The sequence below is a fragment of the Lampris incognitus genome, chromosome 10 (genome assembly GCF_029633865.1).
Source record: "Lampris incognitus isolate fLamInc1 chromosome 10, fLamInc1.hap2, whole genome shotgun sequence".
Taxonomy (NCBI): Eukaryota; Metazoa; Chordata; class Actinopteri; order Lampriformes; family Lampridae; genus Lampris; species Lampris incognitus.
The window spans coordinates 8,532,610-8,549,273 of record NC_079220.1 but is presented as its reverse complement, the minus strand read 5'-3'; the positions used below and the strand labels follow the sequence as shown (position 1 = coordinate 8,549,273).

Below are 16,664 nucleotides of genomic sequence, written 5' to 3'. Positions count from 1 at the left end.
CCCCCCTGGTGAAACTCCTCACTGTCAGGTGAAAAGAAGCGGCTGGTGACTCCACGCGTATCAGAGGAGGCATGTAGTAGTCTGCAGAGGGGGTGGAGCAGTGACAGCTTGGAAGAGAGGGGTAATTGGCCGGATACATCATCATCATCATCACCATCAGGTCGAGTAGCCTCAGATGGCTCTGACCCTCTCACGCCACCCGTCTCTATCCTGCATAGCCGCTGGAAGATCCTCAGATAGACATCCTGTGTCGTCGACAAGTTGATTAGATTACCGGCCGGATACAACTGGGAGAAAGGGGGGGGGGGACAATACTGTTGTGATAATATTAACCTCTCAGACAGTTTTCTTTTGAATTATGTAAAAAGATGCCCCCACACACACACACAACTTTAAACCACACCAGTTTTGTTTTTTTCAGCGCACAAATATTTTTAATATTTAATCCACACAGATCAACATATGAGTTTCCATACTGAACAATGGGGATGAGCTTCATTGTGTCTGGAGATTTACAATAACCCTGTACACTGGTGTCATATTGGCAACACACCACCATCAACACTTAACTGTCCGCCCGACAACACAGCCAGTCGATGAGAGGGTGGGGGAAGTAACGACAGGAGCCGGTCAGCTCACGAGTGCTTCTTGTCATTTGGACTTTTTTCTACCGTCGATGAAAACGTTCTCCTCCTCAACACTTTGGTTTCAGCTCTGCTCCCTGTACCTGCTTTAGGATTTCCAACAACCCCTCTCCTAACATTGCACGTCACGGGGGGCGTTGTTGCGTTTTGGATTTTTTTTTTTCCCCGTCAACCTTTAGTTTGTAGCGAACTGCGTGTACGTCCCGATTGGACAAGAGTCTGATTCGCCTAAACTGGACTCGAAAGGGCGGAAAATGAGCAAACGTGACGTGCCGACTTGCAACCCGTTCACTAATCCACATGCAGATTTGTCATTCGTGTACTTAAGAAGTTTGTTGGATTGAGATGGGAGAGCGGACAGCCGTGACTTGTCCGCCCGGGTGCAACCAAGGGGTCGTGGTTGTTGAGGCCCGGGGGGCTCTCATGCTACTGCACTGAAGTTGGCATGCTAGATTTGTATTTGTTCCGAGTTGGCTTTTTATATAATCCTCCACTTGTTCTCAAAATGTCAACGATCTTTAACCAATTTTCTCCGTTCAACCAAATTTGTTGTTTTAAGCAATGCAGTTAAACCGAATTCACATCCGTCTTTCCGAAGACTGTCTGACATATTGGTGTTCACCCTGTCAATGAGCAGCCGAAATTCTCAAAAGACTGCGTTTTACCACCGATCCCTTGTCTCGCCTCGTTCATTCAGGCTCCATGTTGCGCGGAAGCAAAGGGGGTCACTCTCGGGAGGTCAAAGCGTGGATAGATTTGGAAAACGGGAGTGGCTGCCTCCAGAAAATCGGGGAAACTGTATTCTGGCGGCATTGTAAGTACGTGTTGTCGTTCCAAGTTCTCGTTCCCGTTTTACTGGTTTAACTGATGCACGGCAAGGGGTTGGAGCTCTGGGTTACGCCTTAAAACGGGATGGAAGGTTTTAAGGAGGACAAACCTTAAATGAAGGAACAAGAGGAGTAACTGGGGCAGATGCGGGACATTTGAGGTAAATATAAGGTACAGTGTACTTACAGGGTAGATACAAGATAGATACAGAGGAGGGAGGTAGTTATGAGGCTGGGTTACAAGACTCGGGGAGATAGTTACAATGGTCTGGATGGGATAGAAATAGGATGGCAGGCTATAGGTACTTACAAGGCAATAATGATAGTTACAAGGCGTGTGGGAGGGGGGGTAATAATAGTTACAAGGGTAAATACAGAGCTTGGAGGGTCATTTTAGAGTCGAGGGAGAACTTTTACATAACCAGGAATTGATACAAGTTTTGGGGCGGTTAGGAGCGTGGGGTGGATTTCTTCAAGGTGACGAGTAGGTAGAAGGGGTAGGAGTTGACACAGGTGTCACTCGGGGACGTAGGACACCTGCCATACTATGATGTGGCTCCGCTCGGCTTTACACAGGGCAGGTTTCATTGGTGGGGTATCGCCGTTCTCCCCTTCCTCGGTCTCGTCGTCTTCTCCATCGCCTGTGTCAAACAGTCAAAGTGTGAGGTTAGCCTGGACCGAACACATTCACAAGCTACTGACGCTCTGTATGTGCACGTGCTCGGTTTTCAATAAATACTGGTTTTGTTTGTGAAAATGAAGCATTTCCATGTTGGCTAGCATGACCGTTGCATTGTGTGCAGAGCTTGATGTGAATGCAATCTTGTCTAATCGATGTGTAAAATTTTTTGTGACTTCTGGGCGTCCGGGTAGCATAGCGGTCTATTCCGTTGCCTACCAACACAGGGATCTTCGGTTCGAATCTCTGTGTTACCTCTGGCTTGGTCGACCATCTCTACAGACACAGTTGGCCATGTCTTTGGGAGGGAAGCCGGATGTGGGTATGTGTCCTGGTCGCTGCACTAGCGCCTCCTCTGGTCGGTCGGGGCGCCTGTTCAGGGAGAGGGGGAACTGGGGGAATAGCGTGAGCCTCCCACGCACTCCGTCCCCCTGGTGAAACTCCTCACTGTCAGGTGAAAAGAAGCAGCTGGCGACGCCACATGTATCGGAGGAGGCATGTGGTAGTCTGCAGCCCTCCCCGGATCGGCAGAGGGGGTGGAGCGGTGACCGGGACGGCTCGAAAGAGTGGGGTAATTGGCCAGGTACAATTGGGGAGAAAAAGGGGGGGGGTTGTGATTTCAAGGGGAAGGAGCGAAACTGGCAATGACTAAAAAAAATTAGCCAGCCAATTTAGGTTTATATTTATTACCCCTATCACACCTGCCAAAAAACCTGCTAACATCCGCCTTTTTACACTGACCAAAGGCGGATGTTAGTGGGGTTTTTTGGCCGGTGTGAAAGGGGCATATGTGAAACACTAGCAGGAAGCTGCTGGGTAAAAAAGCGTAAAAAATATGGTTACTAAAAAACAGGCAGCGACGTTATAAAAGTGCCTTTTCTTGCATTTCTTAGCCATATCCAAAGGAATTGAATCAAGTGCAACTGGACTGGGTATATATCCGTATATATGTACGGATATATACCAAGTCCAGTTGCACTTGATTCAATTCCTTTGGATAACCATGACCTGGATGAATGAGAACATCCACAGACATTTCTTAGCCATGTTCTCTGCTGCGTCACATGACTCCCGTGTGCGAGCGGGAGTCATGTGATGCAGTCATGTGTGATGTGTTGAGTATTTCCTGACCTATGCGGAAATCGATGTAGCCCTCTCCGCCACTGAGCACCAACACGTTGTGAACACTTTGGGCCTCTGCCTCCGGGGGTGCTGTGGAGCCCTGCCCCTCTGATGGACTGTCCAGCACACTGCCGTTTAGGGTGGCCAGAACGTTGCCTGCAGTAAAAGACCGAGGTTAAGCTCTAGGCGTGGAACGCAGGAATAAACAAGTCTGGCAAAACGAAGACCGCAAGCAAAACTAAAAAAAGAAAAGCAATAGATCACAACAGACACAAGCTAAAAATGTCTGGATTTGGGAAGGGGGGGGCAGAATAGGGCTGGGCAATAATTCAATATCGTTTATCATCGTTCAATGGTGTATTGTAATGAAATTCGGGTACTGTCATACACAATTTTGCCGCTGAAATGAATGATCACAAGAAACTATTTTCTAAAAATTCCCACAAAATGAGGTTGGACATTTCTTAAGGGGCTGTCGTTTCATAACTACTTTCGGTTTGACGTTATACCCACTTTACATTACCAGAAGATTAAATGCAATGAACCTCGGTTTGATTCTTAAATATGATATATATTTACATATGTGAGCAGGTATTGTGACATACTGTTTTAAATACTTGGGATCGACTGTCCAAAGTAACGGGGAGTGCAGAAGAGAGGTGAAGAAGAGAGTGCAGGCAGGGTGGAGTGGGTGGAGAAGAGTGTCAAGAGTGATTTGCGACAGAAGGGTACCAACAAGAGTTAAAGGGAAGGTTTACAAGATGGTTATGAGACCAGCTATGTTATATGGTTTGGAGACAGTGGCACTGATGAAAAGACAGGAAGTGGCAAAGTTGAAGATGCTAAGATTTTCACTGGGAGTGAGGAAGAAGGACAGGATTAGGAACGAGTATATTAGAGGGACCGCTCAGGTTGGACAGTTTGGAGACAAAGCAAGAGAGGCAAGATTGAGATGGCTTGGACATGTGTGGAGGAGAGATGCTGGGTATATTGGGAGAAGGATGCTGAATACGGAGCTGCCGGGGAAGAGGAAAAGAGGAAGGCCAAAGAGGAGGTTTATGGATGTGGTGAGGGAGGACATGCAGGTGGCTGGTGTGACAGGAAGATGCAGAGGACAGGAAGAGATGGAAATGGATGATCCGCTGTGGCGCCCCCTAATTGGGAGCAGCCGAAAGTAGTAGCAGTAGTAGTAGTAGATTGTGATACACTGTTTATCAATATTGTGTAACATCCCCTATATTTATTGCGATAATATTTTCAATATCACCCAGCACTAGAGTAGACACAGCAAGCATCCGTAACAAGTTAACGCTGCCACCCTCGTCACCATGGTAACGACTATTCACAAAGGGCCAAATCCATGACCCTATATCAGAAAAGCAGGAGACAATCATGCATTGTATCCGGATGAAGTCAAACCTTGTACTTACCTGGCACAGAGACAAAGAACTTGACAGCATCCCGGTGTCCATGGAAACAGAGCTGGGCCTGGGCCATCGAGCAGTAGGGGATGAAGCTGCCACTGCTCTTCTCGGAGCTGTCGTCTCCGTACACGTGGATCACGCCTCCAGAGGACGTCGGAGACACCTTATTGGCTGAGGGGGAGTGACAGGCCGGGATTCAGAAATTGCACTGCTCGAAAACCAACCGATCAGACAAGAAAACAGGTTTGGAAGCATGAAGCGGGCCTTCCTTGAAATGAATTCACCACCGAACACGTTCCAGTGTTACACAAACAAGGAACAAAATCCTTGTTTATCCAGTTATGAACTGAAGATATGAAACAAAATTACATGAAACAAAATGAAAATAGAAACTTAAATTGGTGTCCCTCGCATGTAGCGGGGTCATGCAAAACCGTCCCAAATTCCAGTGTTTGAAAAGTAGTGATGATTTTCACATTTTAGTGACATGGGCGTAGTAATATGAGCTAGAGACAACAACCAGTAGCATGCAGAGGAACGGAAAGAACAAAAGTACTTTGCCAAATAAGTAATGCTGAATAAAAACACAAAATAAACTCAAAATGAAGGGCACTTTTACGCTCCTTGTATCAAGTGTTCACAAATACGGAAGGACTGGGTAGGTTATTGTTTGATATTCGTGTTTTATTTAGTATACACTAGGTTATTTTGCCTCTAAAACCCAACGCTAGCAGGAACTGGACAAAAAGAGACCCCCGGCTATCTCTGCTCTATTAAGAAGAGGGAATGGGGGCAGTGCAAAAAGGGAGATTTTACAGTCGTAAAGGCTGCCAGTCCTTTCCGACGTGTGAACCCTGGAGCAAAAAAAAAAAAAGTTGGAATGAGCCGCAGCTTCGCTTCGGAGCAAACGAGGGCGTGAGGAGGGTGGAAGTCGGCAGGAGTCGGTATTTGAGCGTGAGAGCAGGACATTGGGAGTGCTCCCACTTACCCCTCAACCCCAGGAGCTGTCCCCGATGAAGGACTACCGCTAGAGGAAGGAGGAGGAGGAGGAGGACGAGGGTAGGAGAAAAGAGGAGAACAGAGTACAGCAACAGTAGTAGTCAGGACTCAGACAGCCTTCATAAGAGGTGAAACCACTGAAAGTAAGCAAGGAGGAGTGGCAGGCAAGTAGACAGAAACAGCAAGAAATGCTTAGGAACGGACAGACTAAGCTTGCAAAAAGCACAAATAAACAGTGTATGTGCACATGTTTGTGTGTATTCCAGTGTCAGTCTATTTAGTGAGTGTCCTGAGCCCTTTCTAGACCGGCATTAACTTGGAAGAAAAAAAAGTTCTGGAAATTATTTCCTGTACATCTCCATTAATATCGTGCTGCTCATAATGGCTCACATCCATTCCCTCTGACTTGATACATGCCTAGTACATTTCTTTGTTTACAGCCGCTTTTATATCTTATGAAGGACTCGGAATCAGTGAATGGATGCAACTCGAGACTTACTCTCTGTTAGTGGGATGGAGATGACCACACCGTTTCCAGTCCCCACCCAGAGGCGATTGCCACCGATCAGAAGTGCTGTGATTCGCACAAAGGAGAAGCCCAGCTTGCCAGTACCTGTGAATTACAGCCACAGTCTACGATGAAGTATGCATCCAGAGTGAGAAGAATAGCCGGAAGCAACAAAAAAAAATCACTCTCCATTACACTAATGGGGAGTGATTTTTCTTTTTGCCCATTAAAAATTTGGATCCCTAAGGATCCACCTGGATCTTTGGCTAGCTCGAGAGCTTCTCTCTGAATGGTGAATGGCTGGCCAAAGCGATGTGGGTATACCATACACTCAGGTGTGATGGTATACCCACAAATAGTGGGTGTGCGTCCCTCAAAGGTAGAGCTCTGGAAGAGAGAAAATCTCTTCGCACCACTCGCGTACTAAAAATAAGATTGTGGTCAATATGTTTTCTCCGGAATAGATTTCCCAAGGCTCCCTCTCCTAATTTTACAATGAACAGAACAGAGTAGGCCGATGGACAAATCTCACCGAGCATCTTGCTGACGTAGGGCTCGATGTCCACATCCTGGAGGTGCTGGTGCGTGAGCGCATGGTAGAGACGCAGCGTAGAGTCCAGTCGGATAGACACCCACACGCCGTCACCGATCCACGCCAGCTGCCGCACCTGACTCTCCCGGCGAGGGTGCGCGTCGAATGACTTCTAAATGGCGGATAAAGGGGTTTGAGAGGCGGCGGGATTTGACGCGTTAGTGGCACAATGTTACACTCAACACGTGGTTGTTCTGTCAAAGCTGCTGAACCACAAAGGCTTCACATTTAGACAGCAGTTCCTTGACCTACCTCGATCTGCATGCTCTTGGGCTGGATGACGTGGATCTTGTTCTTGTAGCCACACCACACTTTGTCATGAACCACAGCCATGCAGCGGATTGAGTGATGAGGCCGGCCAAGATCCATCAGATGGTAGTTGGACAAATCCCACTGACCATCTGCTGACAGAAATACGTGTACACAGATACACACACACAGGCACGCACAAAGAAAATATACTAATAAAGAATTAAACATCAACACAAAAGTGTGCTACTGCACAACTGCAGAAGAATGAACTTGCACCCGTATGTCGGTTAAAGGATCATCGTAGATAACAAGGCAAAGGTACAGCAGACATAGGTCAGTCTTTTTAAAAATGGGTTTAAAAAAGCCCTAAGAACAGAGATGGACACACAGGATTGCCCCAACCCCTCACATACGATCCGAAAGCCATTACGCCATATTCAAGGTTCAGCGTTTTCAGTTTTTATTTTTCAAAGCCATCCAGCATGCTGAATTTTGCTGCAAGAGGACACTGTTACATAACCTCACATGAACAGGAACAACTTTTGGATCAGTGGAAACATAAAATCCGGGTGAAAATCAGTTTAAAAAATCTGGGTATTTTTCGGTGAAAATCGGTAAAAACCGAAAATGCTGATCCTTGGCCATATTGTAGACACAACGTAGCTCAATTCAAAGTAGTTTTTAGAACCAAGTACCCTCCGATCTGTGGAATATGGCGAGGGTCCCATCAGCGAGGGCAACCAGCACGCGGCCCTTCACATGCCTGCAATGAGAAGGGAGACAAGAGACCGTTGGAGCTGACTCTCTGATTCACGTTGCTTACAAAGTCACGTGGACGCGGGCTTTAACTCGCAAGAGAACAGACACAAAGACCAGCACAAACGCATAACAAGCACACACACGTAACACGCAGACACATTAATATCCCCTAGACTTTACTTACACGAGGCTGAGCACAGAGTCTTTGAGTTTGATGGAGTGGAGACACTTCTTCCAGTTTCCTACTGCTGAGTGGACGTAGAGCCTTGAGGGAGAACACAACCGGTTGACGCCAAAGCGAGGGCTAAAAAGGTTCGGTAACAATAGGAAAACCCGAAACGATTCCAGAACACTTGGCCTGCTTTGTCCAAGAACACTAAGGTTTAAAGCCCTCTCTTGGTGAGGGGCCAGCTGCTTGCTGCCTGCAGTCAAAACCACGCAGAGGTTGACAGCTGTTCACCTCAGTCTTCCTTGCATTTGCTTCTTTTATACTACCCTTACTTGGCCAATTACCCCACTCTTCCGAGTCGTCCGGGTCGCTGCTCCACCACCTCTGCCGACCCGGGGAGGTGCTGCAGACTATCACATGCCTCCTCCCATACATGTGGGGTCACCAGCCGCTTCTTTTCACTTGACAGTGAGGCGTTTCACCAGGGGGACGTAGTGCGTGGGAAGATCACACCGTCCCCCCGAGTTCTCACCCCCCCCCCCCCCGAACAGGCGCCCCGACCGACCAGAGGTGGCGCTAGTGCAGCGACCAGGACACATACCCACATCCGGCTTCCCACCCACAGACACGGCCAATTGTGTCTGTAGGGACGCCCAACCAAGCCGGAGGTAACACGGGGATTCGAACCGACGATCCCCGTGTTGGTAGGCAACGGAATAGACCGCTACGCTACCCGGACGCCCCCTCTCATCTGAATTTCTAATCTCGGATCTTTTTTTTAAACCACACCTGAGGGGTGCACGTCAAGTGGCACTTAAAATTAGGCTTTTAACATAAATGTTGATTGACTCCTGATTTCGTGGGACCTTTCAAAACATTATAATAATTTCTTTGAATTTGGTTGTGAAGCCGCAAAAGAGGTGATGGGAAGTTTGGCTGGGCTACATACCAGCCGTTCTGGGCCCCCAGCCACATAGTGGGGGCTACGCTGGTGCAGTTTTTGGCTTCGTCACCTCCATCCTCAGCCTCCTGGGGAAGAGTTGCCTCCTCTTTGGCTTGGCCTGTGCTTCTGCTAGGACAGATGGACGGTACACAGTGTCATCTGACAAGCCAAATGTGCCACACGAGATACATGAGATCGCCACTTTGTTTCCCTGCCTTTGTAAAGCTGAAAACAAGGTTCTGTGTAAAGGGTGGCTTGAATACCGATCCGTGGTGTCAACTGAGCGAGGGTGGGGGTCAGTGAAGACATGTTCAGTGAACGGTCCCAGGGGTCCGGACCCTGCCTCTGGGTGGCTAGCTACCGTCTCGGGGACCTCAGTGGCCTCAGTGGCTTCCTCAGCCGACTGGGCGGGGTGCAGCTTACCATTCATAGGTGGAGCAACTGGGGCTAAAGTATAACAGCATAGAGATAAACAGGCGGGCTTTAAAACACACTCACACACATCACAGGACGGGTCACCATGTCTCACCTTGTCCTTTGTCCAGTATAGGGGTGTCTGTGCGCGAGGAGCAGTTGCTGCGAGCCACACTGCAGTTGGTGGCACAGCCCACTAGAGTGATGCCAGCCAACATACCTTCCACGCCACCGGTCTCCTCGCCCCCTCCGGTTCCGCCATCGCCTGGATCCAGCACTATCTCTCCAGCTGGGTAGTCGCTCTCACTGGCAGCTGAACACAGGCACACCACACCACACCACAAGCATATCACACACACAGTGATGACGTAGTGTGCAAACAGTAAAGAATAAGGGGATTTTTTTTTTTTATCCCTGCATTTTAATTCGCTTCCTCGGTCAGAATGCCATCTACAGCGGCTGGTTGGGATTCAGTAACTTCTTCAAGGTCACTTCACAAGGTCAAATGTCAAAACGATTGCCGAGGCTCAAATGCATTCATTGCATAAAATGCATCAGAGCATCGCTCTGCCACTGCTTTGTAACTACATCCGTTGCGTAGGAGGTTAACACAGTTTTCCCACTTATGCATTAAGAAAATGCAGTGGACGCAGAATCATCAGACCACGGCGCTGTCCTCGTCATCATATTTTATGTAAAAAATGAGGGTCTTAGTCGAGAACAACCTAGCAGAAGAACTCTATTTAGTTCATAACAAACACCCCGTTAACATTTTTCACCTTCGAGTAGATGCAGCGCGTGATATTTGGTCTTACTGCATCCGATTAATAAATATGAAGCAAATGTGTTGCAAACATTCTGAAATACACAATTAACCCTTCAAACTGCATTTAATCTCTTGTCCACAAGACATGCTGAAAATCTTACACATAAATCGAGGCATAAGACATATGTGAAAATGTGGTGAAAAGACCGGGAAGGTGCTGGCTCACCAGTTACATCACAAGAATGCAGATCAGTTGCAATAAATAATGAGATGGGCATTAAACTTACAGACCCCTGTTAAAATATACCACACTGTATTTCAAATTGTATTTTGTATAACCTAAAAAGCTAATAAAAATACTGTGAACAAAAAACAACCTTGAAATCAAGATTATCTATAAATAGATAACAGAGAAACAAAGATTAAAGCTGTAATCTATGCGATGAGTATATATACATAGATACATACGTACATATATATATTTCTATTTGTACACAATAATTAATAATAATAATAATATAGTACTAAATTGTCCCTAGGTGTGAATGTGTGTGTGTGTGTCGACCCTGTGATGGCCTGGCGGCCTGTCCAGGGTGTCTCCCCGCCTGCCACCCAATGACTGCTGGGATAGGCTCCAGCATCCCCTCGACCCTGAGAGCAGGATAAGTGGTTTGGATAATGGATGGATGGATGGATATATTTATATATATATCTGTGATTGTGTGTGTGTGATAAAGTTTATTTTCAATCGGATTATCCAGCATCGCGCCTGTAGGAGGACATCGTGAGAGCCGTTTCGTCTCACCTGGCACACTTGAGATGCAGAGCACATGGGCGTTGCAGACGTTGAACTGGTCCACCAGTGAGCCAGGCTGGTTAGCGTCGATAATGACCACCTTGCTGGCGGAGTGTGTACTGGTAAGGATCCATACCCGGCTGCTCATGGTGTCTGTTTCCTGTAGCTCCTTAGACTGTATGGGGGGGGGGGGGTCAGAGAGAAAAGGGTTATCGACAGTTACACCACCAACTGGAAGGGGGATTTATACTCCGGAGAGACGTGATTCGAAGAGGAAGTATATTTATTTGCCCTAGCCCATCCCTTCACACCTAGCATTCACATCTTATCACACATCTGCCTGCGCCTATGGTTCATGCAGCCACTACACTGTGACAGATCTTGCAATATTGTTGTTGTTGTAGTCAACTGGACTTTTGTCTGTGGTCAACCAACACAAAAATTTGAAAAGATTTACACTACCTCCCCCTTCCCAAAAATAAAAGCATCTGTAGAAGCTTCAATGCTGCCTCTACAATACAATTTCAGGTCTGAAAAATGCTTCACAAGGCATCTATTATGCACCGTTAGAAATATTTAAATATATCCCTGATGTTAAGCGATATATTGTCGGGTCATCGCCACACTACCTTCCTCTTCTCCGGGGAATTATGGTTGCTCTTCATGTCGCCTCCTTCCTCTTCAGTGGTAAGAGGGTCAACACTGCCGGATGTGGCCTTGGCTTGTACCGACTCCTGGGTGCAAGCCTTCCATCCCGTCAAGTCCACCCCTGCTGCACACCATAACTACACACACACACACACACACACACACACACACGATGAAATGAACTGGTCTGATAGGTGGACATGGTAAAGCTACAGTACAACCATAAAATCCTTAATAATGGAAGACACGTGGCTGCCTGAAACAGAAAATACTCCAGTTCAAAGAAACGTGGCTGATAGTCGAGATGAGGTCACATGTGGGGCCGTCTACACAGACCCACAAGTAGGTAACCAAATGATTACTGATTAAATACAAATAATTTTTGACATATACTAACATAATTTCTTTTCTTTTCTTTTTGTATTTTCCTCCTTTTTTCTCCCCAATTGTGTCCGGCCAGTTACCCCACTCTTCCGAGCCGTCCCGGTCACTGCTCCACCCCCTCTGCCGATCCGGGGAGGTCTGCAGACTACCACGTGCCTCCTCCGATACATGTGGAGTCACCAGCCGCTTCTTTTCACCTGACAGTGAGGAGTTTCACCAGGGGGACGTAGTGCGTGGGAGGATCACGCTGTTCCCCCCAGTTCCCCCTCGGACAGGCGCCCCGACCGACCAGAGGAGGCGCTAGTGCAGCGACCGTGATACATACCCACATCCGGCTTCCCACCCACAAACACGACCAGTTGTGTCTGTAGGGACGCCCTACCAAGCCGGAGGTAACCGGGGGATTCGAACTGGTGATCCCCATGTTGGTAGGCAACGGAATAGACCGCTACGCTACCCGGGCGCCCCAAAACATGAATTTTTCTTTCAAATGCAACGCTCTAGCCACATAAGCTACTGAAACACTTAAAAAACATCCCCTCAACTCTCCTCTCTGGGAGTCCTTGACATTCCCACCTTCCTGTTGGGATCCTTCTCCACCAAGGGGCGACAGTACACAGGAACCGGTACGTTCTTCATGCGGTTATCCTCTTTCTCGTTGGCCGTCTATGAAAAGACACAGGCCAGGTGATGAGGCAACGAATCTCCGACTGTCTTGCACAAAAATTATGATCTCTCAACAGGCAGTAATGAAAGCGAAGATCATTCGAACAAGCATCCCTCCCAACTGTTCACTACGTAGCGTCACGTGGTTGCAGTAAACTGCTGTATAGCAACAGACACTGCTTACAGACAGAAGCTATATGTAATCAAGTTTGAGTGAAGCGGAGGTTATGCGACAACTGCGTCCCTGTTCCGAGCAGGGCAGGTTGAGACAGATAGAGGTCACGGTTTAAAAGGCTGCAGCAACACTGGTGGAGCGAGTGGAGCTTGTCTCTCGTAGAATCCACACAACAGTTGGTTAGAGGGTAGTATTTATCCACCTTTGCAAGTGTATGCAGGTGTGTATGTGTATATATACACACACACACACACATATTGCACACGTGTTTGAACATGGAATGCAAAGATGTTAAATCATGCCACAAGCAATTTTTTTTCCAAAATTTTCATGCATTTTAGGCAGAATTATACTTATATTATCTACGTTGTGGTTACATGTTTATAGAATGGTCCCAATGATGAAAGGCTGTAAAATAAAATGTGTTATAAAAGTTGTCGGTGCCACGATTTGCAGTGTTTTCTGTTGATGTGTAACAGCTGTGTTGTTCTTTATCATCCGGATGTGTATTCTATGTGTTGTCTGTATCGTGCCACATCTGTTTACGATGCCGTCTGTTGTTATCTAAGGGGGGGGGGGCGCTTCAGGGGAAGGTTAGAGGCAGGGCAAGCCGGTAAGATGCATGCTGGGACTCTGTCGGTCTCACTTGCCTGTTGTCTCTTCACCAGGCCGTCCTGAGCGCTGTCCGTCTGACCACCAGTCTGCGGGAGACCAGAGTTAGAGCCACCTGCCTACCAACACCTCCCTCCACCCTCTCTGGCCTCGAGGGCAGACTCTTAAGAGTTTCAAGATTTTCTTCTTTAATCTACCCTACAACCCTCTAGTTGGGTCTAACGATGTGGTGGTGGGATGGACCTTCTAATCCATTCATTTCTTCAGGGGGGGTTTGCTGTCGTCCAGTGTTCAGCGCAAAATAAAATGGCTCCTCCCCTTTTTCTCGAACCCGATCCACCCTGTATAAATATTCACGTTTAGCTACACATCAACCAAGGGTGGGTGCATACTGCAAAATATGGTGGAAAAGGAGCCAAAATTAACACCGATACTAAGCTTACCTAAAGTGAGAGCTGCAACTACTATTAACCACAGATTACGGCGGTCATAATGGAGGTCATAATGGAGGGCAAGAGGGCAAATGCTTTGCATTCATTTAAGCACTTATGAAGCCATTAAGAACAGTTGTCCACTCTAAATAAAGACGCTTGCTGTTGCTCTTATTTGAAAGAAAGTAGAAAGTGTATGTGTGCTTATATAATGCAGGCTGCGGACCACACGGGGCAGCAGCTAGACAAGGGTTATGGAAAAGGGTTGCCACCATGCTGTTCCTTAATATCAGTTGAGGGTATAAAAACCATGTGTCACTGACCATGAAATACAGTCACATTTTCTTTGGCAGTAGTGATTGGGTTGGCAGTATTATACAGCATTCCCTCACTGAGAGAACAAGGATAAATAAATAAACAAACAAATAAATAAATAAATAAATACACTTTGGGGGGGGGGTTCCCCCTTTTTCTCCCCAATTGTATCTGGCCAATTACCCTACTCTTCTGAGCTGTCCCGGTCGCTGCTCCACCCACCCTGCTGATCCGGGGATGGCTGCAGACTACCACACGCCTCCTTCGATACATGTGGAGTCGCCAGCTGCTTCTTTTCACCTGACAGTGAGGAGTTTCACCAGGGGGACGTAGTGTGTGGGAGGATCACGCTATTCCCCCCAATTCCCCCTCCGCCCCGAACAGGCGTCCCCTGACCGACTAGAGGAGGCGCTAGTGCAGCGACCAGGACACATACCCACATCCCGCCGACACGGCCAATTGTGTCTGTAGGGACACCCGACTAAGCTGGAGGTAACACGGGGATTCGAACCGGCAATCTCCCTTTTGGTAGACAACGGAATAGACCGCCACGCTACCCGGACGCCCGAGAGAATAAAATATTGACTGAAAGGGGGGCATCCTCTCCCTTTTAATACATTTCTCTATTATTCTAGGTGTTTGTTTGATTGTGAACAGCTCTATATAAATTATGGAATGTTTTTTTAACCCAGACCCTCAAGAGAATAAATGGTCAGAGGTAGGTAAGCCCAGATATGAAGCTGACAGTGAATGAGACTGCCACTGTTATTCTCGGCTTCAAGGTCAAATATTCATATCAGTCATAACACACTTGTCTATCTAAAAGATCTGAACCTCCCTAGGTGAGGAGTTTGCCATTGTTTTTAATATGGAAATGTACCACTGCAAAAGGGGACCAGTCAGACAGATGGGTGGAGGTTTATGCACCCCCAAAAAAGCAACTATGTGTTTTTGTATAGGTTATGCTGTACTAAGATATGAGCCTTTGTTCATCAAGCTTATCTTCTTTGTGTGTCTGACAGTAAAACTGCATTGAGTTTCTTTGTGAACACCAGCCCTGAACAACCTCTTGGTGTCATTCTCAGGAGCCCTGTGACACCAAGCCCGTGAGGGCACGGGGGTTGTGGCGGGAGGGGGGGGGGGCAGCGGTGGCCGTACCTGTTTGAAACGAGATGGCACACTCCAGCCGCAGGCCTGCATGATGCCGTCGTCGCGACGCATATGCTCGCGGACCTGCCGGTACTGCTCGCGCCGCTGCTCACGGCGGGCTGACAGTGCTGAGTCACTGAGGAGAGATGCAACACCGTTACTGGCCAGTCTGGAAGCAAGGGGGGAGGAGGGGGAGGGGGAGAGAGAGAAAAAAGGTGCAGCGTTAGCAGCGTGGCCAGCCAGCAGCAAGGGAAAGACAAAAGACAGAGAGAGAGATGAAAACAAAGAGAGAAAGAGGAAGAGCGTTTGAGCGCTGCTTTCTACTGACTATACGTTGCTACAGCAGGTGAGAAGTGAAGTTTCACATTAGTTTAAGCCAAGCAGTACAATTTATCCAAGGCTCGGCGTTTTCGGTTTTTATTTTTCAAAGCCATCCAGCATGCCGAATGTTGCCACAAGAGGACACTGTTACATAACTTCACACGAACAGGAACAACTTTTGGATCCGTGGAAACATAAAATCCGGGTGAAAATCAATTTAAAAATCGGGGTATTTTTCGGTGAAAACCGGTAAAAACCGAAAACGCAGAGCCTTGAATTTACCATACTACTGTCTGCAGCACTGTGCTATAAGGGTGGTATTACTGATACTGCTGGTGATGACTACACTGTTTTCTGGCCTGGCATTATAAGAAGGCTCTGGTTAAGTTGGGATCGATGATCTTAAGGTGAGAAGGTTGAAAACTGGGAGAAGAGAAAATGTTTTAGGGAGCAATTTTGTACAGGTGTGTGTGTGTGTGTATGAGAGTAATGCGTATCTGTGACCTATGCTTGTTTGATGAATGTCTGTGTTCGTATTTCTATCTATGACAGTAGAGATAGTCTGAGAATAGGGATAATGGGACGGACTCCACTGTGGCCTTTCCAGTTAAAACTGGCACATAATGAATCTTTACAAAACAAATTAGTGTAGTCAAGTATTCTGGTATTCACCATAATAATATCCGCAATCTTTAGTTTATTCATGTGTAATGTGATTTCCGTGATATGGATAGGGTATGACGGCTGGAAGACTTGTCCTGAATGAGAGGTTAACTGGGATTAAGCACTGAGCCGGAACACTTGGTGCACATTCCGGTGGTTTCCTGGTCTATATGAACGACCCGTCTCACTTTGATCTGTTCAAACTGAACATTTTAACATCTCATAAATCACAAATCTATCATCAACTACTGGACATGACCTACATGTGGGTATATCTAATATTCAAAAGCCGTCTTCTGCTAGCGAAAGCAAGCAAGCGTGTGTTCAGCTGAAGTGGTGTGAGCAGATGGGGTGGGGGGTGGGGGGTATGGTGAGGGCAAACACAGAGAGGAAGAGAGGCAGGAGG

The 16,664-nt window shown here is 47.3% G+C and overlaps 1 protein-coding gene across 1 annotated transcript in view; it reads right to left on the bottom strand.

Moving 5' to 3' along the window:
- Positions 1-423: 423 nt before the first annotated feature.
- mapk8ip3 (mitogen-activated protein kinase 8 interacting protein 3) overlaps positions 424-16,664 on the bottom strand; it is a 41,056-nt gene continuing 24,815 nt past the window's right edge. The window contains exons 16-31 of the mRNA XM_056287493.1: positions 15,284-15,410; positions 13,418-13,468; positions 12,503-12,592; positions 11,524-11,679; positions 10,904-11,069; positions 9,448-9,645; positions 9,152-9,365; positions 8,925-9,041; positions 7,991-8,071; positions 7,743-7,810; positions 7,048-7,196; positions 6,736-6,907; positions 6,195-6,308; positions 4,703-4,867; positions 3,282-3,428; positions 424-2,112 (exon numbers count right to left, since the gene is read on the bottom strand). Of these exons, the coding sequence (XP_056143468.1) occupies positions 1,988-2,112; positions 3,282-3,428; positions 4,703-4,867; positions 6,195-6,308; positions 6,736-6,907; positions 7,048-7,196; positions 7,743-7,810; positions 7,991-8,071; positions 8,925-9,041; positions 9,152-9,365; positions 9,448-9,645; positions 10,904-11,069; positions 11,524-11,679; positions 12,503-12,592; positions 13,418-13,468; positions 15,284-15,410 (2,140 nt within the window). The 3' untranslated portion in view covers positions 424-1,987. The remainder of the gene's footprint in view (positions 2,113-3,281; positions 3,429-4,702; positions 4,868-6,194; positions 6,309-6,735; positions 6,908-7,047; positions 7,197-7,742; positions 7,811-7,990; positions 8,072-8,924; positions 9,042-9,151; positions 9,366-9,447; positions 9,646-10,903; positions 11,070-11,523; positions 11,680-12,502; positions 12,593-13,417; positions 13,469-15,283; positions 15,411-16,664) is intronic.